Here is an 18,488-nt window from a genome sequence, read left to right on the forward strand (position 1 = left end):
ATAGGTATCAACATGTAATGTTCACTCTCAATTACATCATCCGAAGACGTATTGATAGAGACCAAACATGGTATAAGTGAGGTGATATTAACTAGTAATCTATCATAAGCATGCATAAAACAGTATACAATACACAAGAACATATACAAGAACAGTAATAATATACACAATGACCTGAAGATATGTGTGTTCATTCAAAGAAAGGTTTTTCTATTAATTAATTAGAGAGGAGTCCATTTTTATGGCATAATGTGTCTTTCCTAAGGGGAAATGTTGCTTTGCCCGCATTCCTTTGAGCAATAAATCTAGTGTTATCAGATCGGGCTGGGGTCATTCACAGACATATTGGCACCCAGTATGTGTATTGGATAAGGGATCTGTGACTGTTAATTTAATGACTAATTGATTTATTAAATCAAATGCAAAATCGTGTGTCTGGTTGGTCCAAATGCTACAGCGCTAAATGCCTTTATGCATTATTTATTCACTCATTTGTTCAAATGTCTAATTCATTCAGGAATGAAGTAAACGGCTCTCTCTATGAATTGGCCTTTGAATCATTGGTTCACAGGATTCATTCAAAACATAGATTTATTCAGAAACTAAACACTGCTGTGTTGCTTGGAGACACTCAACAATTCTGCTGTGGCTTTATAGGTAATATTCTTGTTGGCATATCTGAGCAAAAATAATTTTCTCATCATTTATCTCATATAGAATATGGTTCGTTATTTATACAACATAACGTCAATATTACGACTTATAGGCTATCTGCACAAAATGCCCTGAATGAATGAACGTGTCTGCGTGGCTCTGAATGAACTCCTTTTGTGGACGCTTTCTTCACGCAACAGCGTGCAGAAACATGGCTACAAAACTCTAAAAATTCACAGCGTTTTATTATAATATTGTTCTCATTATAATGTTATGTATATGACAGTCCTACTCAGTTACTAATATTCTGTATTGTTGTTTGTCCTGCACGCTGAAGAGATAATCACCGTAGTACTACAATGAAGCGTTTTACTGCAGCGTAACTCAAATGCATCATATACGAGATAAATAATATATACACAATATATATAAACCAGCTGAAATATTTTGATATCACTTATACCCTACCTGATCGAAAAAATCCAATCCTTCACTCGGTCTTGTTAAAGATTTAAATCCTTGCCTCCAAGATGTTGGATTAAGTGAAACTTAAATCTATAGGGGTGGTTGGATTTATTCATGCACGTTAAAGATATTTATTAAAGGCTTCTTTCTTTTCAGATTCTCATTTACAACATTTTCTTAATGGGCTGTATATTAACTTATTGGGAGAAAACCAGTAGTTCTATGTGAAATCAGACATTTAGCACCCCCATGTAGCCAAAATGGCATGATCATAACACCCCGTGAATATTCTTCTGTGAGATCGGTAGTCTAATCGGGCTCCTGATATCGAAGCATCGAATCGTCGACTATTTGGGGTCAATCCTAGTCTGGGAGGAAGTTATTTGTCGGCAAGTAGTCCTACACCTTCTCAGACATGGCTGCTGTGAGAAGCTTGTACATTGTCAACAAGCTGGTGATCAGACGGTAGATCTTGGGGTCTCTGGGATCTTTGCTCTTGTACAGAAGGAATGTGGATCTTGGGTCTCACAGAATTTAATTTATTGCTCTTGTCAGGTGTTGGTGTAGAACATTGAAACTTGTGAGCCAGAAGTTTTTTACTTGTCTGGACCTGGAGATTTCCAGTTCTGTGCTCACATGACTTTGATCATGTCTATGAGAGTAAGCCCAGTCCATACTTGTGGTGTTACTCTCTGGTTTGCTTTCTCCTTGTCCTTTATCCAAGATGCCTCAGCGTTGTGCTTAACATTGTCCTCAAGGATGCCGTGCCAAAATGTTTCAACAACTGGTTGTGAAGGTGGTTCAGAGATGACTTCCTGCTGTTTATTCAGAAGGTGGTAGAACTTCTTGGTGTCCTCTCTAAACAGCTTTTTTTGGTAGAACTCTTGTTGGCATTCTTTGTATCTCTGCTAGTTCAGTGCACGCTAGCCACTTTTTTGCTTCGGTGTTTCTTCTCTGCATATTTACCTTGTTCGGATCCGTATCTGGGTGTATATCTGGGTTCTGTTGGCGCCAGATTGTGTAGGTCCCTTTTGTCTTGGGTCCCTCTGTTGCATATAGTAGGACCGCATCAGAAGGTCCAGACTTGTCTACTCTTCACAGTTTTGCTTGATGTGGCTGTGTCTGGTGTTGCACTAGACAGGTCAGGTTGAGTATCCTCTGTCCGATGGCTGTCCAGCACTTGCATATCCATATTAGACTCCGATGTGCTGAGTCTTTGCCGCAATTTCACATGATGACTGACCTGATGAGCGATGCTTCTCACGACACCTGTGCCTCTGGTTTCACATGTCCCATTTACAGTTCCCTCCAAAAGTTTTGGAACAGTAAAGACAAAATTGCTCTGTTGGCTGTGGAGTCAAGACATTTACAAATATGATTAAAAGATGAATATGAGACAAAACTACAGAATGTCACATTTTATTATTAGCCGTTTCAACACATACATGTTTTACCAAATAAAAAGAACAGCACTTTTAGAGTTCATTCCACTCATTGATGTGAGCATAAGTATTGGGACGGTTGAACTTCAGGCAAATATAATAGATTAAAAGCTATTATTAAGTTGCAGATCCCTTGCGCACAATCACAGCAGCGAGTCTGTTACCCATAGACATCACCAGACTCTTGGTCTTATCCTTTGAAAGACTTTTCCCAGCCTTTAACGCAGCCAATTCCAATTGTTGCTTGTTTTGGGGAGTGTCTGCCTTTACTCTCCTCTTCAGCTGGTGAAATTCATGTTCAATCGGATTTTAATCTGGAGATTGACTTGGGCAATCTAAGACTTTCCATTTCTTTGCTCTTATAAATTCATTGACTGAACTGGCAGGGTGTTTTGGGTCATTGTCCTGATGCAATATGAAGCACTTCCCAATGAATCTGGTGGCATTTTCTTGAATATTGGTAGATGGAAAGATGGTTTTGTACCCTTCCAAATTAATTTTGCTACTGTCATTATACATTGTCATCAGTAAAGTTGAGAGGGCCTGTTCCAGAGACAGCCATGCATGCCCCTGCCATTACAACACCTCCACCATACTTTACAGATGAGGCTGTAAGCTTGGGATCATTGCAGTTCCTTTTTTTTCTCCACATTTTTGCTTTCCCATCACTTAGGTAAAGGTTCGTCTTTGTCTCATCGGTCCTTTCTATTTTTGGTGCTGGTCAGAGGTTTGCATCTTGCTGTGTAGCATCAGTAATTCTGTGTCAAAGTATCCTGAGGACAGTAGATTGTCAGAGCATCACCCCAGCTTTCTGGAATTTGTTGGTGATTTTACAGACACGTCTTTTAGGGTTCATTTTCACAGCTTTTATGATTTGTCTGTCATCAACTACTGTTGTTTTCTCAGCCGATCAGGTCGTTGTTGGTTGCTGGTGTCACTGGTGGTTTCCAAACTCTTGATTTCTCCATGCCCTTTGTTTTTGCTATAGCTCTAGTTGACTTCCTCTTTTCTTTTAGCATCCAAATTGCTTGCTTTTCTCTCAAAGTCAGCTCCCTCATCTTCATCCTGGTTTGTGTGTGTCATCATCAAATGCAAGATTCAGAATACAGAAGTAATGGGTATAACTGATACGACCCATTCCCTGCTTTTAATATCTGAAAAATTAATGCAACAGGACACAGCTGATCACTTAGAAAGACCTGTGAGGTAACTTTTCCAATACTTATGCTCACATCAGATAGGGGGATGAAACTCTAAAAGTGCTGAACGTCTATGTGTTGAATCACCCAATAATAAAATATGGCATTCTGTAGTTTTGTCCCATATTCATCTTTTATTCATATTTGTCTTGACTCCACAGACAACAGAGCAATTTTGTTTTTACTGTTCCAATACTTTTGGAGGGCACTGTATGTTGTTCATTTTGTTTCTCTTTAACCATGCATTCATGGTTTATTTCATTGTCCACTCCATTGGTTTACCCTTTAAAGGTGTGTCCAGGCGGCACCACATGGAGGTGGAGCTTGGGACTTGGCCACCCTTATCAGGGCTCTAGACTTATTCTTCCCTCTGGACTAACTTTCTCAGTTGGTTGCACGAGCACATTTTGTTGCACCTTTTTTTCTTTTACATGGGATTAATCAATGCATGCTTATGAATAGTTTTTCTTTTTTTCATAATAATTTTTTTCATATGGTAACAAAGTGTTTAACATTCTACCTGTTCTTTTTCACCAGTATTATTTGTGATTTGAATTTTTTGAACAGGTGTTACTCTTCTGCTGTGTTATAAGCCGGGCTTCAGACACTTTTACTTTCGCTTTCACGATCTTGGTTTCACCCTTTACAAGAAAAGATTATTGTCTGTTTTGCTTACGTGCATACATCCTTTTCTTAAAACAAATGCTTGAAAAATGGATTCATTGTTATTCTTAATTAAAAAGCACAACAATAAAACGGTAAGCTACAATAACAAACTAGCTTACATAATGTTTATTAACAAAAACGAATAAGATGAGGTGTGGCATTCACCACATTCTGTTTTATGTGTCGACTGATAAATTACAGAATGTTTAGCAAACACTGAGAAATCAAATAAATAAATAAAAAGCAAGCCTCCATAGCGTAACATGAGGAAACAGCCAAGATAACAGGCTTTTCAAAATGAAAACAAAAACGCGGTAAGTATAAACCAGGCTCTACACCCAAAGAACTCGCTTCGCGTGATCAGTGAAATGTGGTTCCTGCTTCACTGTAATGTGGCAAAGCAGATGCTTTGGAGCAGCGCAGACCATGCCAATCACACTAATGCCACGTCATATTTTAACTCTCACATTCTCAAAGAATTGTTGCATATGCAACCATTTTGGTCACAGTCTAGAGCCCTGCTTATTATTATTACTATTATATTTTTGTATTGAATTAGGAAAATATTGAATAGGGTTTTCCTATTTTTTGTTCTTAGCTGGTAATGTGCATGATTTATTGACAACATGATTCTCTCTCTCATTTTGTGTTTAGAAACACTGTGCAAGTGTGGTTGCTAAAACTAGACCGCTTCCAGATGTGGTGGATCAATACAAGGCAGATTATGGTTATCTTGGCACCATGCTCAGTTCACATGTGGTGAAGGCCCGTGCACAGGCAGCTTTCCAGGCCCAAACTGTTAACAGAACCACACTCACTATCACACAGGTGAGCAAATCTGAAATAAATCTTTTGTCAAGTTGATCTGAATCATAACCAGCAGTTATCTTCTAAAAATAATACCTTGGTAACATTGTTCAAATCAAACCTAAATTCTCAATCTGTCTCTCTTTGCAGCCACGCCCAACACTGTCAATGTCTCAGAGTGGATTGTCAGCGTCAAGTGGTCCACGCACACCCAGCATTATTAAAGTACCCAGTTCACTCACCCTCATGTCCACTCGCCCTGGAACACCCACCCAGCCTTCACCCCCAGCAACCAAATATATAGTCATGGCAACAAGTGCAGGAGCTGCATCCACTCAGCAGGTAGATTTTAAATGAGTTTGTGTCATGGTATTTTAGCAGCGCTGAAAAAGCAAACAAATAAATAAAAAATAATGAATCGGTTCATTTCAAGCAGAATCAGTATTTTAACATTTCTTTTCTTGCGTTCCTTAGTAAACATTACGGTTCTAAAAACGGTTTAATTAGAAAAAATACTTATAAAATTTTTTAATTTAGCCTATACTTTATAAAAATGTATATACAGACCTGCAAACATTTTCACTCAAAAATTACATAAAACATTGTAATTAAGCTTTAACATTTAATGCATAACATTGTAAAAACAACCGAATTTTACTTGCATTACTTGGCTTGCTGTGGTAGTCAGTGTTACACCAGTGTTCGGACATGCACAAATTACATTACTTGCCCACCACCCTCATTGTCATTTGGCTTTTTTCTAGAAATAAAAACTATTTAGTTCAATTGGACAACAGATGCAACAGTTACAAACTGAAAGTACTCCATACAGCATAAGCTGCAGAGTCATAGCACAGTGCAGCAGATTTCACTTATCTTGTGATGAAAGTAAGGAGAAATGACTGAGAAGACATGGCAGAGGATTAGGTGCGTAACAGATCCAGAGCATAATTGACAAATATCTTATCTTATAAATTATGCGGTACTATACAGACTCTATATACATAGAGTGCGCTCCTTATACACAGTGTGTGTGATTGCGCATTCAAAAGCCATTTCAATACCAGTATTTCAATATTTATAGCAGCTCCCTGATGCATGTAAATTATATACAAATTATATATAATATCATTTATGAATTACATACAATACATGCCCAGGAGTTTCTTTACATTATAAGAATTAGGTGGCTCATATTACTACAGAAGCTATAGAACATAGATACAACATAGATAGCTTTTTCTTCATGTCGCTAAACTTAACGTTTCTAAACATGTTTTAACATGTTATAGCTTAAGTCTTATTCTAAATATTTATATTAAATATTTAGAATGTTAAATTAAATATTTTGTAATTTAAGTTATAAAGCTTGTCTTGGCGGAGGCTGGTAAAGATGACTTGCCTGTGATGTCAGAGATGGTCTTATTATTGGTATTATCTACTGCGTGAGCAAATTAAACTGCCAAATTAAATTATAAAACTAACTAAATAAAATTATAAAAAAGAATGATAAAAAAACGTTAACGGGTTAATGAAATTTTCAAATAAGTGTTTCTATTCAGAATGATTAAACTTCATTTAGTTTTTGTTTATGTTCCTGTTAAAATTGTGTTAGTTTCCAGTTTATGTTTTCATTCCTTGAATTTGTTCAAAGTCCTGTTTTTGAAGAAATCTTACAAAGAAATGGTCAGGACTTTTTTTGCCTCAAAATCAAAAGAAAACAATGTAATTAAACTTTACCTAAATAATTAAAGGGAAAAAATAGAAAGCCTATTTTGAACTATATAATTTAATATATATGTATACTTTTTTTTTTTTTTTTTTTTTTCATGACAGTTAAACTCATTTTAAGCAAGAACCCAGAACACCTTAGAAATGGCAAAGCAATGCTCTGAAACCACCCAAAATAACATTGTGGCAGTGAGTTGTTGATCTATATGTCTGTTGTAACTGTAGACATAAACTCTTCTTTCAGGTAATCACTCTCAGCTCCTCCCAGTCTGGATCTCCTGTCACAAGTACAGTCCCCAGCACCCCCACATCTTTACAGCCACTCGTCAAACTGGAGTCTGGAAACACAGGTGCTGTGAGTGGTTCGCGCCCTCTTCAGAAATACATTGTGGTGTCTTTACCTTCATCCTCTTCCTCACTGGAGAACAAGGGCTCAGGTGTCCTCCCATCCTCTACCTCACCTATCAGCATGGAGTCGGCTGTCAAGCTGGAACGTTCGGAATCACCGGCTACAAACACACAATCGCCACATTGAAACACACACTTGCTTGCACCACCAAGACACAGAAGAACAATAAATGTAGCTTGAGACTCGTGATAGTGCTTACACAGCACTTTGACAAACTGACACACATGCTTAGAATTAGCAAAACGAGCAAATAGCTATGCACAATTTGACCAATATATATTGACACTATCCAGTATGTGTCAAAACATGAATAATCAATCATGTATACACACAAATAGTGTATATATATATATATATATATATATATATATATATATATATATATATATATATAGTCATTGTGGCTGCAAGCACAGGGAAGCTGTAACAATGACAGCCGTACACACATCACAGAAAAATACAGAATGGAAAATGATTGTGGTGTGTGTGATAGCTCAAGTCTTCAGGGTCCAGCTCTAGTCATGCTTCATTAATGAACATAAGGTGAACATGGTTGTATTTATAATTGGAAAAGGAACGATAGATGTGGAATGTATGGGTAGAAAAAAAAGAGACAAGTGGGTCCATCACTGTCTAATTTGCATTTGTATACTTAAGCACATATTCGCTTCATGTATGAGAACTGGGCATTTATAGGGTTTAATGAACAATTTAACTGATTTACTATTTCATGTTGATTTTGTATCTTCTATAATAAAGATGTTTTTTTTAATATGGTTGTAATTTTTATTTTACCCACGAGCTGTAGAACCACAGTTTTCAGATGTCACACGACTTGGCTATAGCAAATTATTATTATTTTTCCCCCAAAAAACAAAACATGGTAATTGTTAAGTACAATAGTAGCTTGAACACATTTTGCAACTAGTAAAAATGATTCATCACACCTTTAACACTATCTAGTCTAAAATATGCCGCAAACTGAATTATCCAACCTGACCTCCTAGACTAAATCGTTGTAAGCAGCACCACCTTCCCCTTATAATGTCGCGCACCCACAGTGTGAACCGACATTCTCCTCTCCGTTAACTTCAAAAGCCAACGCAAGAGCCTGAAAATTCTAAGTTAGAGAAAACGATTACACAAATTGTCTTTTCAGAGTTGTAAATGTAAAGCAGATATAAAAATCATCATAAAGAAATAAAAGTACAGCATTGTCACTGAAATACAAGTTTGCATGTACATATTCTAAGCAATATTGATATATAATTTAAATATGTGATCATATAATTGCTTATAAACAAACATGTACCTCGCATTTAACAACTTTTGTGTTGAAATTCAGTTTCTCAACGGGATCTTTACCGTATGTTTTGGAGTTTAACGTGATCTATGCTTGTCAAATAAACGCAAACTGAACAATCCCTCCCCCGATGATGAAACGCTACTTACACACGGTAGTAAGGCCACAGTTTCCGTATGTTACCTCAATATCTCTGAATTACAATAGCAAACCGTGTTTCTGGAGTTTTTTCTAGATTTGGTAAGTAGATTAAGTATTTCTCTCTGCTGAATGTTGCTGTTCCGTCAGCTGTTTTTTCGGTCATTAAACTGTTCGGACCGTGTCTCGGGTCGGGTGAAAGAAAGTACGCAAGTTGTGAATTTGAACTCACTAAAGTGTTCCATTTTGCTCATGCGCGAGATTAAGTTGCGGTTTCCGCGTTCACGCATGATTTTTTCATACTTTAACTGAAAAGCTCTGTTTGCAGATTACGCTAACAAAAGACTCGCGATCTACCATAAACTAGCAGCCCAAGTACAGTGTTTCTGCTTCATGCTACATTCGTTTCCTCAGATTGCTTAACGTATTTCTTCAGTTGTCGGTCTGGCCAAAAGGGTTTTAAAGCTCGTTTGTTGTTCCAAAAAGAACTTTGTGGTTTTTAACTTTGCCCATGTGTGTGTTAGGCTGAAAATTTTATTTCACAGTTTGACTGGTGATTATAATTAAATATTGATGTCTTTGTTAGTTAAATCAAAGGCTGAAAGAATTTATTCTATTTTTTAAATATCAGAAGCATTTCACTTCTTATAGTTTTACTCCTTTAGTTTTTACTAGTTCGTGAGCTTCTTCGGGGGCTTTCAGTTTTGTTTTACTGAGTGCGTAAACACTGGTAGGCTACGGGTGTGTCTGTGAGCGATTCTGCCTGTGGATTTTCTCCCAGGTCAAGTGGAGATTTGTTTTTTTTTAGATGTTGTGCCAGTACCTTTAAGTATGCTGCCGTGGTGCTACATTAATATGACCAAAGTCCCTTGATATAACTAATACTATCCGATAGATCACTGCAACAAAATTATTTTGGTACTGGTGAATCTGTATTAAGAAACACAATTTAAAATCTGCATGAAATCAAAATACTTATTTACTTTAACACACATCGCTATTCTTGTGATTAATCCGTGCCATTTAATCCACATGAGAAAAAAAACTGTGAAAACTTCCTCCAAACTGCTTCTTTGGAATAGAGTGTTTAGTGTCCGCCCACAGTGGTCCCGGGAGTATTTTTCTAAATCAGTCCAACCAGCTACTAGGGTGGATCACATTACAAACTTTTATAAACAGTATATGAAAATCAGACAGAAAGTCAAGGACTACAATTCCAGTGTAATTTTTACTTCTTGAACCCAACTGTGCGCTAAAATCAAGCCCCGCCTTCTATTTTATTTTCTCTTCTTTTTTTTTCGTTTCACAAAAAGATGAGTGTACAAACTCATTATTAATTCATTAATCAAAAACTGTATTCATGAACCCTTTTTTTTTTGAATGCTTGGATTCAGACTATTTCTGTGCATGCTATTTTTTCTTCAAAATAACAAGTTGTACAAGAAACGTAAAATTATTAGCAAACCTATTCAAGTTGAATATAATATTGTTTCCTTCAAATGGAATTTTCCGTATCCACCCAGAAAATCTTTGTGTATACATAATTACATAACAGATGGATAATTATTTTGTTGTTGTTGTTGTTGAACAAAAATCACAAGAATAATCAATATCTAAACAAAATCTAACACATTATTAGCTGGATATGTGCCATGTAAAATTAAATGTAACCTCCTTTAATTTATTATTTAAACAGTATATTTCACAAATACGCCAACAATTTTCCCAATTTAAATTTCTGAATACATCTATCTCTTTTTTTTTTTTTTACAATGTCCTCAGATTGATAAGCTCTTTTTGCACTACAAATATATCTGCACAGTTTTGTTTTTATTTAACTGGTTTGCACTCTATCTATTCTGCCATGCTCCTTATGCCACTTTATCTATTTCTTTATTTTTCTACAATGTCCTCATTTGTATAGCTGTATAGTTGTATGTACATATGTTTAAACTGTATTTATCTGTATCTGAACGTGTTTAATGTTAACTGTATGCACCAAGGGTCTGAGAGTAACGCAATTTCAATTCTCTGTATGTATGCGCCGTACATGTGGAAGAATTGACAATAAAGCAGACTTGAGACTTGAGATCCACAATAAGATTTTATGAGTAGTTGTGTCACCTGTTATAATATTCCTAATACGGTATGTTTATTAGTACAATTCTGTTGAAGAATCAGTGTCTCCTAGAAATATGCTGTCTTTAACATATATTGCTTCAGAAGTATCACTCTTTTTATCTTATTCAACAATGTTCCACTCTAAAATACATCACAATACTGATGTCAGTCGCAATATGGTTGAATTTAACGGAAAGACTGGAGCTCATTTTTCCAATTGGCAGGGTCCCTTTGTACAGGATATCTTTCAAAGTTGAAGTTCATTTGACAAAAAGCATTTATTCGTCCTGCAACATCATCAAATGTAGATGACACTTAAGTCATGCATATCAAATAAGGGGAAATTTAGGGAAGTCGTGGCCTAATGGTTAGAGAGTCGGACTCGTAACCCAAAGGTTGCGGGTTCGAGTCTCGGGCCAGCAGGGATTGTAGGTGGGGGGAGTGAATGTCCAGCGCTCTCTCCACTCTCAATACCACGACTGAGGTGCCCTTGAGCAAGGCACCGAACCCCCAACTGCTCCCCGGGCGCCGCAGCATAAATGGCTGCCCACTGCTCCGGGTGTGTGTTCACGGTGTGTGTATGTGTGTGTGTTCACTGCTGTGTGTGTGCACGATGGATGGGTTAAATGCAGAGCACGAATTCCGAGTATGGGTCACCATACTTGGAAGTATGTCACTTCACTTCACTTCACTTCAATAAGTCTTGATGTCTATCATAATGATGTCTGAAAATATTCTGTAAAAAAAATAAAAATTTCCAAATGTTTTTGTAAAATGCATCTGTACATAATACATTCATGTGCATTTATATTATTATAAAGGTATTATTAATTGAATTAATATAAACTGGGTGATAATTGTCTGTTGTGATGTTTAATATGAAAATAAACACTTTGATTGTTAGATGTGTCTTTTATCTTTAACTGTAATCATGATAGTTGCATTCTGTTGCATCTCTCACACTTTAAACCTTCACGTAAGAAGTTACTAAACGTTTCCATTGCTATTGCCTAGGAAAGTACTTGTCAGCAAAATCAGAAATTATATTTACTTTTTTCTTTCTGAAGATTTGACATAACTCAGAACCTCATAATTACTGAGCTGTAGCTCTTGTCATCTAGCCACATTTTCTCCTGGAATATATAAAAAATAGCTTACTGTTAATTTTTCTTTCCTATTTTTGTCAGGTCAGAGTGAAGTAAAGAGAATGGAGGACAGAAGTTTATTGCAGAATATTCGCACACCTCCCAAACTCAGCACACCTGTTTTAAGTATTCACAGTTACTCTCTTGTTCTGTATGAGTGTAATATGTTGATGTGACGATTCATTAAATTATTACAAAAGTACAATAATAAACTGCTTTAACTGTCTCTAATGTTTCACAGTAATCTCCAAACTCATTGTGACTGCCCTGCCCATTGCACAGGTATCAATTGGTATGTGCCTTTATTTTATCAGGTCTTTACAAATCCAAGTTAATTTTGACGATATTTTGAGGAAACAAGTCTATCATCTCCCTTCTTTGTCATAGGTGCAATATATCTGCATGACTGTCCAAAGCAGCCCTATATCCCCATCTATCTGCTAGTGTCAGGTGTGTTTGCACTAGTGCTAGGCCTGTTGTCCTGCCTGCCATGCACTCAGGAGCCAGAAGATGGCACTCAGTCTCCTCTGAGCAGTCTCTGCACCACCTGGAATTCACTGGTGTCACTCTTTCTCTTCTGCTGGTTTATCGCTGGTAAGAGATGTTTTAGCAACTTGATCTAAAATTCCAGTTATGTAGCTTTTACAGTTAAGTTTGAATTACTGTACATGTTTTTATGTCAACAAATGAATTCAAAGGGAACTCAATTCAACTGCTCACATACAAACACATTTCTTAATTTGAAGGTGCACTAATTATTTTTTGTTTGTGTTTTTTTTGGATGACACTGGTTTTGGATATTATACTAATGTTTGTACTACAGTTAGTATAACATTTATTTGGACTGTTTATCGCCTTGAATATTTGAATGATATGAAAGAATTTTGTTTGTGAAAGTTGTTTAATATACAAGATATTAGTCAAACATCACTCCCATATCAAGCATTGCCATTTTAGGAATATCCTGCTCACAGGCTTATTGGTCAGTCATGATTAACTTGGAATCAGTTAGGTAGAGTAGTTTTCTGCGTGTCAAGTGATTACAACATAGTGACCACCCTTATGTATAATAAAACTGCTTCCTTGGCCACTGATTTGAAGTACAGTACTGTTCATTTCCAGTTTAAGTTTTTCAGTAAATTATTTGTGCTTCTTCACCCCTCTCTCCCCTACAGGTAATGTTTGGATCTACTCTATTTACCAACCTAGTTACAACACTGGGACCGATTATTGCAATAAGACATTGTACCTTTTTGCTTTCTGGACCACCACATTGGTCTATATATTGCTGGGCATCACCTTCCTGGGGGGATGCTGTATGTTATTCTGCTTGTGTTTGTGTGGAAGGAGTGGAAATGTGGATGACGTATGATTGACAAGGCCAGCAGTCACTGATATTACTAATAATAACACTGTTGTGCACTTTTGCAGTTTCAGGCCTGCTTATTCTTCCTTTTGCCCTTATTTGATGTAGTGCCACTTACTAGGTCGGTTATGAGCTTTTGCACTGTTGATGAGTGGCATTACACTGTTAAGTAACTCTAATTTCCTGTGTGTAAATGTATCTGTAAATGTATTTGAGTCTTTAGATGTCAGTTTATTAACTGGACTAGTTTAATTTCTTTATAATGGCATGTGTCAGATTTTGCCTTTGAGAATGTTGTGTAATGTGGAAAGACAAAAAAAAAGATTAATAAATGGAGATTGTACTTTTTGTAAATTGATGATAAACTGTATACCATTCTCTCAACTGGCAACTGGTTTCATGTCTTTTCTCACATAAATAATTGCAACTCAGATCAATATTTCATACACATTTATTTGGTAGAAAGCTATGTAGAAAGCAGGATAAAAAACTAGTCCATTCTGGGGTGTTTAATTTTTATTGAAAATATATTTTTTATTTTTATCATCTTAAAATTATTATTATGAATTCTAGTTTTAAAATTGTATGCCAGTGACACTATGAATTACTGTAGGTGTGGATCAACACATTAGTCTGTGCATATTACAGTCTGCGGATGATGTTGTGCAACAAAGGTTTTGCTGCCTAAAATTGTTTTTAATAATTTTAATAATTAATGATAATAAAACAAAAGTTGTTTGCCATGTTTTCCGCAAATTCAAAGATTCATGAATACAAAATATTATATATATATATACATACAGGTGCATCTAAAAAAAATTGAATATCGTGAAAAAGTAAAACATTTTGTAACTTATTTCCATTATCTCAAAATATTAGAATATTTACATTTAAGTTTCAATAAATGACCATCCCTACAGTATAAATTCCGGGTATCTCTTGTTCTTTGAAACTACAATAATGGGGAAGATTGCTGACTTGGCAATGGTCCAGAAGACAATCACTGACACCCTCCACAAAGAGGGTAAGTCACAGATGGTCATTACTGAAAGGTGTGGTTGTTCACAGAGTGCTGTATCAAAGCATATTAAATGCAAAGTTGACTGGAAGGAAGAAATTGAGCAGGAAAAGGTCCACAAGCAACAGGGATGACCACAAGCTTGAGAATACTGTCAAGCAAAGCTGATTCAAACACTTGGGAGAGCTTCACAAGGAGTCAGTCAGTGTATCAAGAGTCACAACGCTCAGACGTCTTCAGGAAAAAGCTGCCAAGCCACTTCTGAAACAGAAACAACGTCAGAAGCATCTTAACCACTTCCAAGTGGTTTGCTGACCATGATATTACTGTGCTTGATTAGCCAGCTAACATGCCTGACCTGAACCCCATATGGAATCTATGGGCTATTTTCAAGAGATGAGAAACAGTCCATTCAATATTTTTAGATATTGAGATACTGTAAGCTCTAATCATCAAAATTTAAAAAAAAAACTTTTGAAATGTTTTACTCTACATGTAATGAATCTAGAATATATGAAAGTTTCACTTTTTGAAATAAGTTACAAGAAAAACTTTCACAATATTCTATTTTTTTTAGAAGCACCTGTATATATGTGTGTGTGTGTGTGTGTGTGTGTATATATATATATATATATATTACATTACATTACATTTAGTCAATTAGCAGACACTTTTAGTCACTGACAAATGAGGACAATGGAAGCAATCAAAATCAACAAAAGAGCAATATGCAAGTGCTATGGTAAGTCTGAGCTTAATACATTACATGTAGCAAGTTTTTTTTTTCTACACACACACACACACACACACACACAGGCCCTGGACTTTTTGGCACAGAGCGACCCACCAAATCCGGTTCGCAACACACCACACCACACCATAAATGCTTGGCATACTTCTTTACATTATAATTGGTCTTTTCTGGTGTACGGTATATGGCAAATAGTAAAGAATTTTAAAGAATTTTTACAGTTTAATATCACTAAAGTTAAATACATATAATCAGTCCATATGACACAATTCTCTGGTATCGTCTAGAAGACTTGAATGTGCAGAATGCGGACTGTTTTTATGGTGCCTTTCTATTGGTCATATACAGTATTTGTCCTTTTGCAGGAGCTTGACATCTATCATTTTAAGGAATAGAGCTCCAATTGTATTTTGATGAAAAATACAGTAAACAGTACTGTGAAATATATAATATTACTATTTAAAGTAGCTGTCTTCTATGCGAATATATTGTAAAATATAATTGATTTCTGTGATCAAAGCTGAATTTTCAGCATCATTACTCCAGTCTTCAGTGTCACATGATCCTTCAGAAATCATTCTAATATGCTGATTTGCTGCTCAAGAAATATTTCTGATTATGATGAATGTTGAAAACTGCTGTGCTGCTTCATATTTTTGTGAAAATTGTGATACCATTCAGTCTTGGGTAAGATTAAAAAATATAAATTAATATTTTTCTTCAACAATGTTGCATTAGATCAAAGATTATAGAATACAAAAAGGGACTTTGATTAAATTGATTTAAGTGACAGTAAAGATATTTACACTTATTACAAAGTACTTATATTTAAAATAAATGCTGTTCTTTAACTGAGAACCATTATACCAATAATACAACCATTATTAATAATTGATCACAAATAATAACTGATAATAATTAAGCAGCATTAGAATGATTTCTGAAGGGACACTGAAGACGCTGAAAATTCAGCTTTAATCACAGAAATAAATTACATTTTAAAACATCCTAAATAGAAAACCACTAGTTTAACTGTAATATTTCATAATGCTATTGTTTTACTGTTTTTTTTTTTTTGATCAAATAAATTCAATCTTGTTTCAAATAAATAAAAAGCCTTAATTATTTTAAACTTTTAACAACCAGTGTGTATATAAAATTGGCTAATGCATATGATTTAATAAGTAAATTATATTTTTATTAGGCCTATAATATAAATAACTTTCCTATGCACAGCACTCGAAAGTAAAAGTCTTCAGATTTAGAATGTTCTATTCTAGAGTAAGATCGAGAATGTTTTTTTTATAGATTTCTAAACATTTTCTTAGACACGTGAAATCACGGAAGAAAGAGATATACATTAACTCTTATCTCATATCTGCTGAAAACTGCTATGTTATGTAGCCTACATTGTGACGAATAATGTACATGGCATTAAATTAATTTATTTTATCGTAAACTGTTGGCAAATATTGCTGAATTGTCTCGTCATGTTTAGCTGCTTACATCTGAACTCAGTTCGCATTCAAGTCGCACGCAGCAGCATCTGCGAACAGTAAATCCCGCCTTCTACACTTTGATTGGCTATTTCAAACTTTTTCACAATCAGAATCAGAATGAGCTTTATTGGCCAAGTATGTTTACACATACAAGGAATTTGTTGTAGTGACAGAAGCTCCACAGTGCAACAGAAAGACAGCAACAGGACAGAACACAGATAATAAAAGAATAACAACAAATAACCAAATAGGCAATGTACAAAGCAGCAAAAACACAATATATAATATAGACAACTATGTATGTACAGGTCAAGTATGTGCAAATTAGAAATGAGAAAATAAAAATAAAATTAGTGAGTGTGGTGAATGGATAGTGTATTATAGTTGTGTGTTCCACGTTTATTGTTGAATGTTCATGAGATGGATTGCCTGAGGGAAGAAACTGTTCCTGTGTCTGGTCGTTCTGGTGCACAGAGCTCTGTAGGGTCGACCAGATGGTAACAGTTCAAAGAGGGAGTGTGCTGGGTGTGAAGGGTCCAGAGTGATTTTACCAGCCCTTTTGCTCACTCTGGATAAGTACTGTTCTTGGAGAGTGGCGAGGGTTGTACCAATGATTCGCTCAGCAGTCCGGACTACCCTCCGTAGTCTTCTGAGGTCAGATTTGGTAACTGAGCTGAACCAGACAGTTATCGAAGTGCAGAGGATGGATTCAATGATGGCGGAGTAGAACTGTTTCAGCAGCTCCTGTGGCAGGTTGAACTTCCTCAGCTGGCGAAGAAAGTACAACCTCTGCTGGGCCCTCCTGACAATGGAGTCTATGTGAATATCCTACTTCAGGTCCTGGGAGATGGTGGTGCCCAGGAATCTGAATGACTCCACTGCAATCACAGTGCTGATCATGATGGTGAGTGGGGGGAGAGCAGGGGAGTTTCTCCTGAAGTCCAATATCATCTCCACAGTTTTGAGCGTGTTAAGCTCCAGGTTGTTAAGACTGCACCAGACAGCCAGCTCCTTAACCTCCTGTCTGTAAGCAGACTCGTCACCGTCCTGGATGAGGCCGATCAGGGTGGTGTCGTCTGCAAACTTCAGGAGCTTGACAGAGGGGTCTTTAGAGGTGCAGTCGTTGGTGTAGAGGGAGAAGAGCAGTGGGGAGAGAACGCAGCCCTGAGGAGCTCCAGTGCTGATGCTACGAGTGCTGGATGTGAATTTACCAAGCTTTACTAGCTGCTGTCTGTCTGACAGGAAGCTGTTGATCCACTGGCAGGTGGGGACGGAGGTGGGGACAGAGAGCTGGGTTAGTTTATTTTGAAGGGTTTCCGTGATGATGGTGTTAAAAGCGGAGCTGAAGTCCACAAACAAAATTTTGACATTGACCAGTGCTTTTGAGCCGCTGCTACTGAGCCGGAGCAAGCTGAATTAATTAGAATTTTTTTAATGTATTGGGCCGCGCTTTTTTTTTTTTTTCATCACTAATTGATGGATGTCTAAAATATAAAAATCAGGTGAAGCCTAAAACATGAATGAAAAGTGAACATTTAATAAAGTGAATTTTACTGCACAGAGTTGAGAAATAATAAAGGCTTTAAAATTGTATAAGATTTTAAAAATGTGTTCATAGCTGAAGGTAAGATGTTGATTATGGAGAATACCATTATGATGTCATTTAAGAGATTAGCCTAACTGCCTAAACAGTTATGATAGTGTTTATTTGTCAGCATTAAATGTACAGTTACATGTCTGAGTATACTTTTCTGGGATTAGGCTACCAGACTCT

The 18,488-nt window shown here is 36.3% G+C and overlaps 2 protein-coding genes across 5 annotated transcripts in view; both read left to right on the top strand.

Moving 5' to 3' along the window:
* taf6 (TAF6 RNA polymerase II, TATA box binding protein (TBP)-associated factor) overlaps positions 1 to 7,613 on the top strand; it is an 80,986-nt gene extending 73,373 nt beyond the window's left edge. For all 4 annotated transcript variants that reach the window (XM_079418322.1, XM_079418325.1, XM_079418323.1 and 1 more), the window contains 3 exons: positions 5,081 to 5,254; positions 5,384 to 5,575; positions 7,209 to 7,613. In XM_079418322.1, coding sequence (XP_079274448.1) covers positions 5,081 to 5,254; positions 5,384 to 5,575; positions 7,209 to 7,499 — 657 coding nt within the window. In that variant the 3' untranslated portion in view covers positions 7,500 to 7,613. The remainder of the gene's footprint in view (positions 1 to 5,080; positions 5,255 to 5,383; positions 5,576 to 7,208) is intronic.
* A 1,192-nt stretch (positions 7,614 to 8,805) lies between these two features.
* Positions 8,806 to 14,188, top strand: LOC306870867 (transmembrane protein 272-like). The gene is made up of 5 exons (XM_079418340.1): positions 8,806 to 8,916; positions 12,123 to 12,206; positions 12,322 to 12,372; positions 12,468 to 12,674; positions 13,256 to 14,188. The coding sequence occupies exons 2-5, from the start codon at positions 12,143 to 12,145 to the stop codon at positions 13,450 to 13,452; spliced, it is 519 nt and encodes a 172-aa protein (XP_079274466.1). The 5' UTR covers positions 8,806 to 8,916; positions 12,123 to 12,142; the 3' UTR covers positions 13,453 to 14,188.
* Positions 14,189 to 18,488: the final 4,300 nt, after the last annotated feature.

Source organism: Barbus barbus, assembly GCF_936440315.1.
Source record: "Barbus barbus genome assembly, chromosome: 6".
NCBI classification, from domain to species: Eukaryota; Metazoa; Chordata; class Actinopteri; order Cypriniformes; family Cyprinidae; genus Barbus; species Barbus barbus.